The sequence below is a fragment of the Symphalangus syndactylus genome, chromosome 5 (assembly GCF_028878055.3).
Source record: "Symphalangus syndactylus isolate Jambi chromosome 5, NHGRI_mSymSyn1-v2.1_pri, whole genome shotgun sequence".
NCBI classification, from domain to species: domain Eukaryota; kingdom Metazoa; phylum Chordata; class Mammalia; order Primates; family Hylobatidae; genus Symphalangus; species Symphalangus syndactylus.
In genome coordinates, this window is record NC_072427.2 from 96,697,237 (window position 1) to 96,714,901 (window position 17,665).

General features: G+C 44.5%; 1 protein-coding gene across 22 annotated transcripts in view; it reads left to right on the forward strand.

Annotated features, from left to right (window-relative positions):
* GART (phosphoribosylglycinamide formyltransferase, phosphoribosylglycinamide synthetase, phosphoribosylaminoimidazole synthetase) overlaps positions 1-9,498 on the forward strand; it is a 40,922-nt gene extending 31,424 nt beyond the window's left edge. For 18 of the 22 annotated variants that reach the window (XM_055279547.2, XM_055279542.2, XM_063639323.1 and 15 more), the window contains 6 exons: positions 1,456-1,662; positions 3,584-3,721; positions 7,357-7,487; positions 7,761-7,902; positions 8,933-9,048; positions 9,143-9,498. In XM_055279547.2, coding sequence (XP_055135522.1) covers positions 1,456-1,662; positions 3,584-3,721; positions 7,357-7,487; positions 7,761-7,902; positions 8,933-9,048; positions 9,143-9,334 — 926 coding nt within the window. In that variant the 3' untranslated portion in view covers positions 9,335-9,498. The remainder of the gene's footprint in view (positions 1-1,455; positions 1,663-3,583; positions 3,722-7,356; positions 7,488-7,760; positions 7,903-8,932; positions 9,049-9,142) is intronic. The other 4 variants (XM_063639333.1, XM_063639332.1, XM_063639335.1 and 1 more) reach the window with 1 other exon arrangement.
* Positions 9,499-17,665: the final 8,167 nt, after the last annotated feature.

The window sequence follows — 17,665 nt, forward strand, 5'->3', positions numbered from 1 at the left end:
CGAGACTCTGTCTCAAAAAAAAAAAAAGTTGTATCAACTCCAAAGTATTAAAAAACTGGTTATCAGCTGAGCATGATTGCTCATGCCTATAATCCCAGCGCTTTGGGAGGCTGAGGCAGAAGAATTACATGAGCCCAGGAGATCAAAACTAGACTGGGCAACATGGTAAGACCCTGTCTCTACAAAAAAAAAATTTTTAAATAGCCAGGCATGGTGTCGCATGCCTGTAGTCCCAGCTACTCAGGAGGCTGAAGTGAGAAGATCACTTGAGCCTGGGAGATCAAGGCTACAGTGAGCCATGTACATGCCACTGCACTCCAGCCTGGGCAACAGAGCCAGATCCTGTCTCAAAAAGAAAAAAATTATCCAATAAATAAATTAAATAAATAGGCAGAACTGATAGTAAACCTTATTATTTAATAAAAAGCTAAGTTCACATTGGCTTCCCTTTCTTAAGAGCATCATAAATAATTTAATTCAGTATAGTTTTTTAAAAAAATCAGATCCCATAATCATAGATTCCAAAGAACTATCCAGTTTCTTTTTAAATTCAGAAATGTGTGTGTGTATATAGGCCTTTACCTAAAAATTTTTATTAGAGATTTTTGTTGTATTATTTGTGATAAGAGAGAATGTTTTTGTTTTTTTTTTTAATGTGTGTCGGAATCTCCAGGCTGGAGTGCAGTGGTACCATCTTGGCCCACTGCAACCTCCACCTCCCAGGTTTCAGTGATTCTCCTGCCTCAGCCTCCTGAGTAGCTGGGACTACAGGCATGCGCCACCACGCCCAGCTAATTATTGTATTTTTAGTAGAGAAGGGGTTTCACCATCTTGGCCAGGATGGTCTCGATCTCCTGACCTCGTGATCCACCCACCTCGGCCTCCCGAAGTGTTGGGATTACAGGCATGAGCAACCACGCCCGGCCGAGAGAATGTATTCTTATAGCAGACCTAGGAAGTCTAAATTTTAAAACGAATGAGAGGGAGAGGGTGTTGATCTGCCTTCCATTAACATAACTTTTCTTGAGGAGTGTATGCATTTTCTCTAAATATGTAGATAAGCCATCTAGTTTTGCATTGTACTTCGGGTGCATTTTGGTCATCGCAAAGACTCAGCCAAACATTCACAAAAGGATGGTATACTGGCCTTTGCTGGAATTCAGTTACTAGCTCATCTGATCCATTAGGGAATGTCTAAGGGTCTAGTTAGTTAATGTAGCACAAAACCTCATTCAATTGTGAGTACTGGCCAAGTGTGTCAACAAAAAAATGTCCTTAATGTCTAAGGTACAAATGGATCCCCAAATAAAAAGTTCTCAGAGGCCAGTTTATAGTTTTACCCTACATAAAACAGCAGTGCCCGATTATAATTTCTATATCTTTGAATATGTGCATACTTTTGTACTTTGTGTGAGAAGGTAGGAAAATCAAACAATTCGTGTCTATTTTTTTCAGATGCCCAGACCTGGAGGATCCCCAAGGTCTTCTCATGGTTACAGCAGGAAGGACACCTCTCTGAGGAAGAGATGGCCAGAACATTTAACTGTGGGGTTGGCGCTGTCCTTGTGGTATCAAAGGAGCAGACAGAGCAGATTCTGAGGGATATCCAGCAGCACAAGGAAGAAGCCTGGGTGATTGGCAGTGTGGTTGCACGAGCTGAAGGTACTTGTTCCTTATTCATTTTTAGATATATAATTTTAGCTGTATAATTTTAGCTATACCTCAGCCTTGCTTCACAAGCTTTCTGCCCACCTTTTAATGCAGCCATTGCTATGGCAACTATCTTTACACAGATGTAACATGACAGCACCCACCCCAGCGATACCACGTATTTCTTCATTTCTGCCTCAGAACTCTGAGAATTCATGCATGCACAGCCACACCCCACAGGATCGCTTCCCAAAGTAATCTCCCTACACACAAGACCTCATGGCTCTGCTTTGTCACTCAGCTCGATTCAAGGAATAGCGAGCAAGCACCCTCACAAGTACTGTATCAGTCAGGACTCTGCGAGAAGTGCTAGAGCTTGGCAGAGGGGCAGAAAATCCACTAAGATTCACTAACAAAGATGTCACATGCTTGCTTTGGCAGCACACATACTAAAATTGGAACAATACAGAGAAGATTCACAAAAATAAAACATAGAAAAAAAATGTCAGACTTTGTTGACTTTACCTCTATCTGCCTTTCCTTCCTCTATTGTGTAGGATTCCTTTTTTTTTTTTTTGAGATGGAGTCTCACTCTGTCACCCAGGCTGGAGTGCTGGAGTGCAGTGGCGCGATCTCAGCTCACTGCAAGCTCCGCCTCCCGGGTTCACGCCATTCTCCTGCCCCAGCCTCTCCGAGTAGCTGGGATTACAGGCGCCTGCCACCACGCCCGGCTAATTTTTTATATTTTTAGTAGAGCTGGGGTTTCACCATGGTCTCAATCTCCTGACCTCGTGACAAAGTGCTGGGATTACAAGCGTGAGCCACCGCACCCAGCCAGGATTCATTTTCAAGCAGGTTCTCCAAATGCCAGAAAGATAACATCCTTCAGCTCACATTACAATAAGAAAGAGAGTGGTGGCTCACGCCTGTAATCCCAGCACTTTGGGAGGCTGAGGCGGGCGGATCACGAGGTCAGGAGATCGAGACCATCCTGGCTAAAACGGTGAAACCCCGTCTCTACTAAAAATACAAAAAATTAGCCGGGCGTGGTGGCAGGTGGCTGTAGTCCCAGCTACTCATTCTCTGAGGTGGGAGAATGGCGTGAACCCGGGAGGCGGAGCTTGCAGTGAGCCAAGATTGCGCCACTGCACTCCAGCCTGGGCCACAGAGCGAGACTCCGTCTCAAAAAAAAAAAAGAAAAAAAAAAAAAGAAAGACCTAGCCGGGCACGGTGGCTCACGCCTGTAATCCCAGCACTTTGGGAGGCCGAGGCGGGTGGATCACAAGGTCAGGAGATCAAGACCATCCTGGCTAACTCGGTGAAACCCCGTCTCTACTAATAAATACAAAACATTAGCCGGGCATGGTGGCGGGTGCCTGTAGTCCCAGCTACTCAGGAGGCTGAGGCAGGAGAATGGTGTGAACCTGGGAGGTGGAGCTTGCAGTGAGCCGAGATCGCGCCACTGCACTCCAGCCTGGGCAACAGAGCGAGACTCTGTCTCAAAAAGAAAAAAAAAGAGAGACCCTCTCTTTCTTAACATTGCATGTCAAGCCTTTAAATGGCTTTGCTGGGTCACATGCTTATCCCCGAGACCAGGAGGTCATGGCACTACTGTGGGTGGTCTCACTAGGAGGATTTGGGGAGTAGGGGCAGAATACTGGCAGGCAGTCATATATATCCATCCACTGTGTGCTTCAAGATAGTGATGTGATCTGCAGCTTTTAGTTGAAGTAATTACATATGTTCACCTTTTGGAAGTTTTTATGAATGAGTAGTGTTAAGTGATACAAATGTGTTGTTCATTTTAGTCCTTGCATTATCTTATTTTCAGGATAAAATATACCCTAAAGTTTTCATAAAATATTTTTCTTTCCATTATTCCTGTTAATTCACAATTGTTCTTTATTTATTTATGGATATGTTTGAAATGAAGGTTCCCCACGTGTGAAAGTCAAGAATCTGATTGAAAGCATGCAAATAAATGGGTCAGTGTTGAAGAATGGCTCCCTGACAAATGATTTCTCTTTTGAAAAAAAAAAGGCCAGAGTGGCTGTCTTAATATCTGGAACAGGTGAGATGTGGCTTCCTCTTCACTGTAGAGCTGTTGACTGCCCTTCCTTTCCTCCCTGCACTCTTATGAGATTGTAAGGATACTCTCGGCAGAGTCCAGGGACTGGGGGGAGTCATGAGGGTTGTCTTTGTCTTTTCAGCATTCTTAGTCTTTCCACTTTTCTTAGGAATTTGAGACAGCTCCCAAAGAAAAAAGCAAAGGATGTCAGAAAGCTGGTTAAAGAGAAACCAGAAAAGATAGAAGTTCCAGCTCATTTTGTATCATAGCTTTGCTGTTGAAAAGTCTGAGAACAATTGAGGAATTTTTATTGTTATATTATTAATAAGAAGAAGTTTATGTTTGACCTTTATGGATAGAGGGGTAAAGTAGTAAGAGTATTGTATTCTCTCAGATGGATGTAGCCTGATTTTTTTCCCTCTATTGTAAGTAACACTGCTATCAACATTCTTGCAGATATTCAGTATGTTCTTAAATGCATATGTGATTTTTATTTGATGGCCCAGATCATAATGATTCTTTTTGAGACAGTCTTGCTATGTTGCCCAGGCTAGAGTACAGTAGCTATTCACAGATGCAGTCATAGTACACTGCAGCTTCCAGCTCTGGCCTCAAGCAATCCTTCCACCTTATTAGCCCCCTGAGTAGCTGGGACTGCAGGCGTGCAGCACCACACCCAGCTCTGATATTTCTTCAGGATTCATTCCCAGAAGTTTAATTGCTTTACAGGTCGATCTTAAGGTTTTAATGTATTTTAGGCCCAAGTTGATAATAAAGCAAAGAAACTATTGTAAGGTGCAGCCATAAAAAAGAATAAAACCACATCATTTGCAGCAATATGGATGGAACTGGAGGCCATTATCCTGAGTGACCTGCCTCAGAAACAGAAAACCAGATATTACATGTTCTCACTTATGAGTGGGATCTAAACAGTGGGTACATGTGGACATAAAGATGAAAACAATAGGGCCGGGCGCTGTGGCTTACGCCTGTAATCCTCACACTTTGGGAGGCTGAGGCAGGTGGATCACGAGGTCAAGAGATCGAGACCATCCTGGCCAACATGGGGAAACCCTGTCTCCACTAAAAATACAAAAATTAGTTGGGCTTGGTGGCGCGCCCCTGTAGTCCCAGCTACTCTGGAGGCTGAGACAGGAGAATTGCTTGAACCCTGGAGACGGAGATTGCAATGCGCTGAGATTGCACCACTGTACTCCATCCTGGAGACAGAGCAAGACTCCATCTCAAAAAAAAAAGGATGGAAACAATAGATACAAAACAGGGAAGTGTGGGAGAAGGGGTGAGGGTTGAAAATTTTTCTATCAGGTATAATGTTCACTATTTAGGTAATAGGTACACTAGAAGCCCAATCCCCACCATTATACAACATCCCCATGTAATAAATAAGCGTGTGTACCCCCGAATCTAAATTTTTTTTTTTTAAAGAAACTATTGTAAGAGTCATAGCATAGTGGTTTGTTCTTGAGAAGGTCAGTTTTTCTTGCTTAATTAAGCAGCTTATTTCTCATCAGTCAGTTTTGACATAATGTTATACTGTTTCTACTACAATGCTAGATGACATTTGTAGGAGCAATTACATATCCTAGGAGCAATTACCTATCCTAAACCACATCATTTGCAGCAATATGGATGGAACTGGAGGCCATCCAGGAATATCTGTGCTTTTCACAATCTATTAATCCATTATCCCAAGAGGAAGGGAATTTTTTAAATTTGTATGGGTACATGTTAGGTATATGTATTTATGGGGTACATGAGATCTTTTGATACAGCCATACAACCTGTAATAATCACATCCCGGTAAATGGGGTATTCATCACCTCAAGCCTTTATTCTTTCTTTGTGTTACAAACAATCCAATTATTTTATTTGTTTTGTTTTTGTTTTTGTTTTTGAGATAGAGTCTCACTCTGTCGCCCAGGCTGGAGTGCAGTGGCGCAATCTCGGCTCACTGCAAACTCTGCCTCCCAGTTTCAAGCAATTCTGCCTCAGCCTCCTGAGTAGCTGGGATTACAGGTACCTGCCACCATGCCTGGCTGATTTTTTGTGTTTTTAGTAGGGATGTGGTTTCATCATGTTGGCCAGGCTGATCAGGCTGGTCTTGAACTCTTGACCTCAGGATGATCCGCCTGCCTTGGCCTCCCAAAGTGCTGGGATTATAGGTGTGAGCCACCACATCCAGCCTCTTCCAGTTATTTTAAAATGTGTAATAAATTATTGTTGACTATAGTCACCCTGTTATGCTATCAAACACTAGATTTTGTTCATTCTAACTATATTTTTGTACCCATTAGCATTCCCTCTCCCTGTCTCTCCCACTACCCTTCTAGCCTCTGGTAACCATCATTGCACTATCATCATGAGTTCAACTGTTTTAATTTTTAGCTCCCACAAATAAGTGAGAACATGTGAGGGTTGTCTTTCTGTGCCTGAGTTATTTCACTTAACTTAATGACCATCCATGTTGTTGCAAATGACAGGATCTCATTCTTTTTTATGGCTGAATAGTACTCCGTTGTGTGATGTACCACATTTTCTTTATCCATTTGTCTGCTGATAAACATTTAGGTTGCTTCCAAATCTTGGCTATGGAGAACATGAAACTGCAGATATCTCTTTGATACACTGGTTTTCTTTCTTTTGGGTATATACCTAGCAATGGGATTGCTGGATCATATGGTAGCTCTTTTTTTTAATTTTTGAGGACCCTTCAAGCTGTTCTCCATAATAATTGTACTAATTTACATTCCCAATAGTGTGTGACGGTTCCCTTTTCTCCACATCTTCACCAGCGTGTTATTGCCTGTCTTTTGGATAAAAGCCATTTTAACTGGGGCAAGACAATATGTCATTATAGTTTTGATTTGCATTTCTCTGATGATCAGTGATGTTGAGCACCTTTTTATATACTGTTTGCAATTTGCGTGTTTTCTTTTAAGAAATGTCTGTTCAGATATTTTGCCCATTTTTAATCAGAGTATTAGATTTTTCCCCAATGAATTGTTTAAGCTCCTTGTATATTCTGGTTATTAATCCCTTGTCAGATGGGTAGTTTGCACATATTTTCTACCATTCTGTGGGTTGTCTCCTTACTTTGTTGTTTGTTTCCATTGCTATACAGAAGCTTTTTCCATATTTACTTTAGTTGCCTGTGCCAAGAGAAAGGGAATTTAGAACCCTCACATATTACCAGTCTTTTCCAAGACATTTATTCAGAAAATTTGACCGTCCCTATTCAAAATGGCACATCTCTTTTTTTAAGAAGTATGAGGCTGGGCGCGGTGGCTCACGCCTGTAATCCCAACTTTGGGAGGCTGAGGTGGGCAGGTCACCTGATGTCAGGAGTTCCAGACGAGCCTGGCCAACATGGTGAAACCCCGTCTCTACTAAAAATACAAAAATTAGCCAGGTATCGTGGCGGACTCCTGTAATCTCAGCTACTCGGGAGGCTGAGGCAGGAGAATTGCTTGAACCCGGGAGGCGGAGCTTGCAGTGAACCCAGATCGTGCCACTGCAACTCCCAGCCTGGGCGACAGAGTGAGACTCCCTCTCAAAAAAAAAAAAAAAAAAAGAAGAAGAAGAAGTATGAGCTCACTGCTGTTTTTCTCCCTTCTCAGGATCGAACCTGCAAGCACTCATAGACAGTACTCGGGAACCAAATAGTTCTGCACAAATCGATATTGTTATCTCCAACAAAGCCGCAGTAGCTGGGTTAGATAAAGCGGAAAGAGCTGGTATTCCCACTAGAGTAAGTTACTTGGGAAAATATCTTTCCTGTGGGCATGTTTAAGCTTGTAATCTGCCCTCACAGGACCCTGGTCTATGGGCACTTGTTCTTTGGACTTCGCCATTTTGGGTGGGTGCTGGGCTTGCCTTCTCCTTCATCCTGTCCCTTTCTTAATAATCTCTCTATCAGGTATATCTTTACAAGGAAGTGAAGTATGGTCTGTGTAAAGGTTGAGTTTTTAATTATTTTTGGTAATTCATTGAAAAGGGTTGTGCTTATCTTTTTCTATTACAGGTAATTAATCATAAATTGTATAAAAATCGTGTAGAATTTGACAGTGCAATTGACCTAGTCCTTGAAGAGTTCTCCATAGACATAGTCTGTCTTGCAGGATTCATGAGAATTCTTTCTGGCCCCTTTGTCCGAAAGTGGAATGGTAAGCAAAAATTATTTGACATCACATTGGGAAATCAATTGAAAATGGTCTCCAGAACAGATAACTTGCCAGACAATCCCAGTAGTGAACACCCATCCCAGAAATCCAACTCCTTTTTGACTGTGATATTTTATTTAACACAGGTCACAGTTTAATTTCCTTTGTTTCACACTAAAGAATGACCCAATGATGATTTATTAACCTGCTCTCTATCCATTTACTTTGGCTTGCTGTAATTAATCACTTTTTCTAATGTAGCTTAGTTTTGTTTCACATTACTACAAAGATAATATTTCATCTTCTGAATAAATATTCAGAAGACCTTCCTTTATTTGTTTGGAAGCAAAAGAGAGTGATTCCGTATATCCCAAAATGAAGACTCCATCCTCTCTTAGGAAGCATAGACCATTGCCAGGAGTTGGCAAGGAGGAGGTTATTGCCAGAAAACACATACTATCTATGTTACTGCCTTCTTCCCAAAAGCCTTGACTGCATCCTGTTTGTGTATGTGTGCACACAGTTGGTCAATAAATGCATTTTCCCTCCAAAGAGTTTATGTATTCTTAGGTGAATGTAGTTAGAGCACTTGTGGTGTGATATAAAATAAACAATGCCTTTGGTGACATGAGCCACACGGAACTAATCTAGCATCTGTCTGGTGGACAGGTCACTTTGTGGTTAGAAGTCAAGCACATAGATGCTATGTAAGAACCTCTTGCTTATTTTTAATAGTATGTGCCAGCAACAAGCTGGTATTCAGCTTGAACTCCCCACCTTCCTGTCACCATGAGTGTCTGTTCAGAGCACCCCAGCATGCCTTTGTCTGTGCAAGGCAGGTACTTGCTGCTTCCAGGGCCTTCTTGGATGAGAACTTAATTCGTTTTACCTCATTTCTGTGTTTGGCAAAGAAAACATCCATCCCAGAAATCCAACTCCTGTTTGACTTCAGATCTAGACAGGAAAACGTATTCCTTTAACAGAATACGCAGGATTTTTAAATTCTGACCGCTATGCTTTTTTTAATTTTTAGGAAAAATGCTCAATATCCACCCATCCTTGCTCCCTTCTTTTAAGGGTTCGAATGCCCATGAGCAAGCCCTGGAAACCGGAGTCACAGTTACTGGGTGCACTGTACACTTTGTAGCTGTGAGTATGTCTTTTTCTACCGACAGTATTAGTAGTCAGATGTAAATTACACTGGCTAGAAGGTAATGTTCAAAACCTTTGCTTACTTTTCCAGGAAGATGTAGACGCTGGGCAAATTATTTTGCAAGAAGCTGTTCCCGTGAAGAGGGATGATACTGTCGCAACTCTTTCTGAAAGAGTAAAACTAGCAGAACATAAAATATTTCCTGCAGCCCTTCAGCTGGTGGCCAGTGGAACTGTACAGCTTGGAGAAAATGGCAAGATCTGTTGGGTTAAAGAGGAATGAACCCTTTTAATTCAGAAATGGGACCAGTTTTGAAAGAATTATTTGCTGTTTGCATGGTGGTTTTTTATCATGGACTTGGCCCAAAAGAAAAACTGCTAAAAGATAAAAAAGACCTCGCCTTTACTTCATCTATTTTTTAATAAATAGAGACTCATTAAAAACAAGACTAGTTAGTGCAGCATATCTGAGACATACAGTTTTCTTGGTCTTTTTTATGCTCTTTTTCTAACCGTCACCCCCCCTTTTTTTTTTTTTTTGGTATTGCCTGACAACATGACGAATCACCTCCATTTTTATAAGTTATCTGTTTTCAGCTGGGCATGGTGGCTCATGCCTGTAATCCCAGCACTTTGGGAGGCCAAGGCAGGCGGATCATGAGGTCAGGAGATCGAGACTATCCTGGCTAACACAGTGAAATCCCATCTCTACTAAAAATACAAAAAATAGTTAGCTGAGCGTGGTGGCGCACACCTGTAATCCCAGCTACTTGGGTAGCTGAGGCAGGAGAATCACTTGAACTCAGGAGGCGGAGGTTACAATGAGCCAAGATCATGCCACTGCACTCCAGCCTGGGCAACAGAGTGAGACTTGTCTTAAAAAATGATAATAGACCGGGTGTGGTGGCTCACGCCTGTAATCCCAGTACTTTGGGAGGCCGAGGGGGCAGATCACGAGGTCAGGAGATCGAGACCATCCTGGCTAACACGGTGAAACCCCGTCTCTACTAAAAATACAAAAAAAAAGGCCAGGCGCAGTGGCTCACGCTTGTAATCCCAGCACTTTGGGAGGCCGAGGCGAACGGATCACGAGGTCAGGAGATCGAGACCACGGTGAAACCCCGTCTCTACTAAAAATACAAAAAATTAGCCGGGCGTGGTGGCGGGCGCCTGTAGTCCCAGCTACTCGGAGAGGCTGAGGCAGGAGAATGGCGTGAACCCGGGAGGCGGAGCTTGCAGTGAGCCAAGATCGTGCCACTGCACTCCAGCCTGGGCGACAGAGCAAGACTCTGTCTCAAAAAAAAAAAAAAATACAAAAAAAAAATTATCCTGGGTGTGGTGGCGGGCGCCTGTGGTCCCAGCTACTCGGGAGGCTGAGGCAGGAGAATGGCATGAACCCAGGAGGCAGAGCTTGCAGTGAGCCAAGATCACGCCACTGCACTCCAGCCCGGGTGACAGAGCAAGACTCCATCTCAATAAATAAATAAAATAATAAGTTATGTGTTTTCTGATCTTTGATCATATGCTTTTGAAGCCATGACTGCTGGATGTATCTGAGTTAAAATGAGGAAAAGAAACATGAGGACAAGCCCAAGTGTATCACCTGGGTTCCATTTATAATCTTGGTTATAGATTCCAGTGTGTAAAAGTTGCCAGCCTCCTCCTGATCAGTGTCAAGTGACTATCTCTTCCCCAAGTCTAACAAGGCAGTATCTCTTCCTTATATTGCATAGCTGATTTGAGACTTTTCTGACCATCGTGATCATAATCTGGTGTGTTAAGATTTCTGGATAACTCCCATTTCTGAAGGATAATATCCTTTATGCTTTGAAGTATCATTAAACGTTCCTCTAATTATTGACAGTTTCTGTAATCCCCAGATTGTAGCTTCAGTAAAGTTTAGTTATCCTGTGGTTTATAAAGATCCATACTTCTCTGCAAGTCACTAGAGGATTAGGGGGAGGGTTGGTGCCTTTTAGATTCAAGCATTAAATTTTAGGCACATTTCTCATCCACTCTGTCTTTCTATTCCCTCATCAATTAAAGTAGGCAAATGTCATTCATATAGTTGTTTTGATGAGACAGAGTCTCGCTCAGTCACCCAGGCTGGGGTGCAGTGGCACGATCTCAGCTCACTGCAACCTCTGCCTCCTGGGTTCAAGTGATTCTCCTGCCTCAGCCTCCTGAGTAGCTGGGACTACAGGCATGCACTATCACACCCGGCTCATTTTGTATTTTTAGTACAGATGGGGTTTCACCATGCTGGCCAGGCTGATCTCCAACTCCTGGCCTCATTTGATCTGCCTGCTTTGGCCCCCGTGGTGCTGGGATTACAGGCGTGAGCCACCACGCCCAGCCTTCTTTTGGCTTTTTTAAAACCAAAATTGTCTTTATCTCCCAAAGTGTTTTTCAGCAATTCTAATGCATACATTTGCCTCCTCCACTGTTTAAAAGAGACCATCTCTGACAGCCATTCACAAGCCATGTAAATTTTACATTTACCACAGTGTTAGATCATTTTCTTTTATCTGGAGCCAAATGTTAATTAACAGTTAAAAACTGATTCATAAGTGGAGACAATGGAAATGTTCATCAGAAAATGAACTGATAAATATATGGATAAATATATCCATACATTGAATACTATTCAATTATAAAAAGGAATGAAATACTAACATGCTACAGTGTGGCTGAACCTTGAAGCATTATGCTAAGTGAAAATTCAGGGCCAGGTGCGGTGGCTCAGCCCTGTAATCTCAGCACTTTGTGAGCCCAAGGCAGGCGGATCACGAGGTCTAGAGATCAAGATCATCCTGGCCAACATGGTGAAACCCCGTCTCTAATAAAAATACAAAAATTAGCTGGGCGTGGTGGCATGCACCTGTAGTCCCAGCTACTAGGGAGGTTGAGGCAGGAGAATTGCTTGAATCCAGGAGGCGGAGGTTGCAGTGAGCTGAGATCACGCCACTGCACTCCAGCCTGCCAATAGAGCGACTCTGTCTCAAAAAAAAAAAAAAGAATTCAGTCATAAATGACCACATGCGGCCAGGCATGGTGGCTCACACCTGTAATCCCAGCACTGGGGGGCCCAGGTAGGAGGATCAGTTGAGCGCAGGAGTTCAAGACCAGCCTGGACAACATAGTGAGACCCCCATCACTACAAATAAAATAGAAAAATTAGGCGTGGTGGCACACATCTGTAGTCCCAGCTACTTGGGAGGCTGAGGTAGGAGGATTCCTTGAGCTCAGGAGGTCGAAGCTTCAGTGAGCTGTGATCGCACGACTGTACTCCAGCCTGAGTGAGACATTTTCTCAACAACAACAACAAAAAAAGACTGGCTGGTCTTGGTGTCTCGTGCCTGTAATCCTAGCACTTTGGGAGGCCGAGGCGGGCGGATCACGAGGTCAGGAGATCGAGACCATCCTGGGTAACATGGTGAAACCTTGTCTCTACTAAAAAAGTACAAAAAATTAGCCAGGCATGGTGGCGGGCGCCTGTAGTCCCAGCTACTTGGGAGGCTGAGGCAGGAGAATGGCGTGAACCTGGGAGGCGGAGCTTGCAGTGAGCCGAGATCGCGCCACTGCACTACAGCCTGGGCGACAGAGCGAGACTCCATCTCAAAAAAAAAAAAAAGAAAAAAGAAAAATAATAATAAAAAAATAAGCTGAGCATGGTGGTGCGCGCCTGTAGTCCCAACTACTCAGGAAGCTGAGGCAGGAGAATTGCTTGAACCTAGGGGGTGGAGGTGGCAGTGAGCCAAGATTGTGCCACTGCACTCCAGCCTGGCGACAGAGTGAGACTCTGTCTCAAAAAAAAAGACCACATACTATACAATTCTATTTATATGAAATGTCCAGGCTGGGTGCAGTACCATACATCTGTAATCCCAGCACGTTGGGAAGCCGAGGAGGGAAGATTGAGTCCAGGAGTTCCAGACCTGCTTAGGCAACATAGCAAGAAATCATTTCTACAAAAAATAACATATAAAAATTAGCCAGGTGTGGCTATGTGCGGTGGCTCAGGCCTGTATTCCAGCACTTTGGGAGGACGAGGCAGGTGGATCACTTGAGGTCAGGAGTTCGAGACCAGCCAGGCCAACATGGTGAAATGCCATCTCTACTAAAAATACAAAAATTAGCCGGGCATGGTGGCCCTTGCCCGTAATCCCAGCTACTTGGGGAGCTGAAGCAGGAGAACCACTCGAACCTGGAAGGCAGAGGTTGCATTGAGCCGGGATCACACCACTGCACTCCAGCCTGGGTGACCGAGTGAGACCTTGTCTCAAAAATAATAAGTAGAAGAAAGAAAGGGCCAGGCGCGGTGGCTCACGCCTGTAATCCCAGCACTTTGGGAGGCCGAGGTGGGTGGACCACTTGACGTCAGGAGTTTGAGACCAGCCTGGCCAACATGCTGAAACCCCATATCTACTAAAAATACAAAAATTAGCCAGGCATGGAGCGTGTGCCTGTAGTCCCAGCTCCTCGGGAGGCTGAAGCAGGAGGACTGCTTGAGCCCTGGAGGGGGAGGTTGCAGTGAGCCGAGATCACGCCACTGCACTCCAGCCTGGGCGACAGAGGGGAACTTCGTCTCAAAATTAGCCAGGTATGGTGGCACACACATGTGGTCCCAGCTACTTGGGAGGCTGAGGTAGGAGGATCACGAGCCTAGGAGATTGAGTGCAATTGAGCTGAGATCATGCCACTACACTCCAGCCTGGGCAACAAAGTGAGACCCTGTCTCTAAAACTAATAATAATAACTGGGGCCGAGCACGGTGGCTCACGCCTGTAATCTCAGCACTTTGGGAGGTCAAGGTAGGTGGATCACTTGAGGTCAGGAGTTCAAGACCTGCCTGACCAAAATGGTGAAATCCCATCTCTATTAAAAATACAAAAATTAGCTGGGCATGGTGGCAGGTGCCTGTAATCCCAGCTACTTGGGAGAGTGAGGCAGGAGAATCGCTGGAACCTGGGAGGTGGAGGTTTCAGTGAGACGAGATGGCACCACTGCACTTCAGCCTAAGTGGCAGAGCGAGACTCCGTCTCGAAGAAAAAAAAACCTAATAATAAATAACATTTAATAAGGAAATGTCCAGAATAGGCAAATCCAGAAGACAGAAAATAGATTAGTTGTTGCCAAAGGTGGATAGAGGTATTTGGGGTGATAACGAAAGGGTACAGGGGTTTTTGTTTGAGTGATGAAAACGTTCTAGAATTTATTGCAGTGATAGTTGCACAACCACAAGAATGTACTGAAAGCCATTGAATTGTACATGTCAAATTCATGATTGCATGACATATGAATTATATCTCTAAAACTGTTTCTCAAAAGGAGAGACCCAACTTGTCTGTCACTCAAAAAAACAAACCAATTTTTTTTTTTTTCAGATGGAGTTTCACTCTGTTACCCAGGCTGGAGTGGAGTAGCGCGATCTCAGCTCACTGCAACATCTGCCTCCCAGGTTCAAGGGATTCTCCTGCTTCAGCCTCCCAAATAGCTGAGATTATAGGCGTTCACCACCATGCCCAGCTAATTTTTGTATTTTTAGTAGAGACAAGGTTTCACTATGCTGGCCAGGCTGGTCTGGAACTCCCCACCTCAAGCAATCTGCCCACCTCGGCCTCCCAAAGTGTTGGGATTATAGGCATGAGCCACCGCGCCTGGCCTAAAAAAAAAGAAATCATTTTTTTATAAAAAAATTTGATTCATAGTTTTTTTAAATACAACAAGAGTACATTGAACATACTTCACATTCAGAACATGAAGTCTTTTAAATGACTAGAGGTAGAACTTCCAACTTCCAGGCTTTGTAACAGAAAGCATATTAAAGACTCAGTAGCAAGCCTAATCCTCAAATCCCCCATCTATTAACCTGATAATCCTCATGTGTAAACTTATTTAAGAAGCTAACTCCTGAGCCCACCTGTATTCTGAGCATTGCAATAAAGATGTGAAGATTTTAATATTACAAGTTGATTTTGCTTTATGAAATGAAAGTTTCACGAATTGAAATATCTGTGGACACTGAAACCTCAACAACAATTTTTTTTTTTGAGACAGAGTCTCACTCTGTCACCAAGGCTGGAGTGTAGTGGCACCATCTCGGCTCACTGCAAACTCTGCCTGCTGGGTTCAAGCAATTCTCTGCCTCAGCCTGCCGAGAGCTGGGATTACAGGAACCTGCTACCACGCCCAGCTAATTTTTGTATTTTTAGTAGAGATGGGGTTTCACCATCTTGGCCAGGCTGGTCTCTAACTCCTGACCTCATGATCCACCCACCTTGGCCTCCCAAATTGCTGGGATTACAGGCATAAGCCACCACACCCGGCCTTTTTTTGTTGTTGTTGAGACGGAGTCTAACTCTGTCACCCAGACTGGAGTGCAGTGGCGAGATCTCAGCTCACTGCAACCTATGCCGGAAGGTGTTAACGGTCTGGGGTATATGCAGGTAGCTGGGATTACAGGCACGCGCCACCACGGCCAGCTAATTTTTGTATTTTTAGTAGAGATGGGGTTTCTCCATGTTGGTCAGGCCGGTCTCGAACTCCCGACCTCAGATGATCCGCCCGCCTTGTCCTCCCAAAGTTCCAGGATTACAAACAGCCACCGTGCCCGGCCTCCCAGCTAATTTTTATATTTTCAGTAGAGACAGGGTTTCACCATATTGGCCGCTGGTCTCGAACTCCTGACCTCAGGTGATCCACCCACTTCAGCCTCCCAAAGTGCTGGGATTACAGGAGTGAGCCACTGCACCTGGCCCCAAACAGCATTTTAAATTTTCGACATCATCAAACTCCAGAAAGTCACAGGAAAAAAAATTGTTGTTATAACAGTATCACTCAACTCCTTGAATGCTTCAGTTATATGCACCAGGAAAATCTACCACTGAAAATCATTTTAAATGAAATATTCAGCTGAGGAGTCTATTAGAGCCTCCTTCACTTTTGTTGAAAACCAAGTATTGGAAACCAAGCAATTTTTTTTTTTTTTTTTTGAGAGGGAGTCTCACTCTGTTGCCCAGGCTCTAGTGCAGTGGTGTGATCTTGGCTCACTGCAACCTCCGCCTCCTGGGTTCAAGTGATTCTCCTGCCTCAGTCTGCCGAGTAGCTGAGATTACAGGCGCCCGCCACCACGCCTGGCTAATTTTTGTATTTTTTAATAAAGACGGGGGTTTCATCATTTTGGTCAGCCTGGTCTCGAACTCCTGATCTCAAATGATCCACTCATCTTGGCCTCCCAAAGTGCTGGGTTTACAGGTGTAAGCCACCACGCCCAGCCTTTTTTTTTTTTTTTTTTTTTTTTTTTTGACAGGGTCTTGCTCTGTCACCCATGCTGAAGTGCACTGGCATGATCACGGCACACTGCAGGCTTGACCTCCTGGGCTCAAGTGATCCTCCCACCTCAGCCTCCTGATTAGCTGGGACTACAGGCTGGTGCCACCATACCTGGCTAATTTTTTTTTTGAGATGGAGTCTTGCTCTGTCGCCCAGGCTGGAGTGCAGTGGCGCAATCTCGGCTCACTGCAAGCTCCGCTTCCCGGGTTCACGCCATTCTCCTGCCTCAGCCTCTCCGAGTAGCTGGGACTACAGGCGCCCGCCACCACGCCCGGCTAATTTTTTGTATTTTTTAGTAGAGACGGGGTTTCACCGTGGTCTCGATCTCCTGACCTCGTGATCCGCCCGCCTCAGCCTCCCAAAGTGCTGGGATTACAAGCGTGAGCCACCGCGCCTGGCCACCTGGCTAATTTTTGTATTTTGCAGAGTTAGGGTTTCACTGTGTTGTCCAGGCTGCTCTCAAACTTCTAAACTCAAGCAATCCTCCCCCTTTAACCTCCCAAAGTTCTGAGATTACAGGGGTGAACCACTACACCTGGCCAAACCATCCAATCCGTAAAGGATTAATTTTCCTTCTTCAGCACCCACAGTAAATCAACCTTTTCAATTGCACCTTTGCTGCCTGGAAGGTGTTAACAGTCTGGGGTAAATGAGAGGTGTGCCTTTCTTTTGCAAATTGAGGGAGGGATGATGCTCAGAGGGGAGGTAGGACTTCTTTGTACACCTTGAGGGATTCCCGTATTCAACACTGTGACAACACTCCGGGGTCAGTCATTAGCTTTGAGGAGGAGGTTTAGGCATTGACTTTGGCGTTGGCAAGGGAGAGTAGATAATGAACATAATATAGAGGCGTGGAATCTGAGAGCACCAATCGCATGAGAAGGGCGGAGCCAGCCGAGGACACTGGGTATGAGTAGGCTGTGCAGTAGGCGGAGACCCAGAAGAGAGAGAGGGAGATGCCGCAAAGCTTGAAGGGTGTCTCAAAGAGCGGAGAACGAGCTTCTGGTGCCTTTCTCTTAGAGGCCAAATACAGCAAGAAGAGAGAAGAGTCAGTGCCACCCGCACAAGCACCCTTCAGCAAACCCGAAATCCCAGGATCAGAAACTCCTGTCTTTCTTCGGATGAGGAGACTCTGCCCCACATTCCACCCCCAGCACAGCTCACCCAAATCCAAATCTCCAAGTTGGCAGAATGACTTCGAAAGAGGAAAGCAGGAGGCAGCAGACCAGAGCTGGTCCTGCAGGGCAGGGGTGTGTTCAGCAAGAGGAAAATGAGGGGG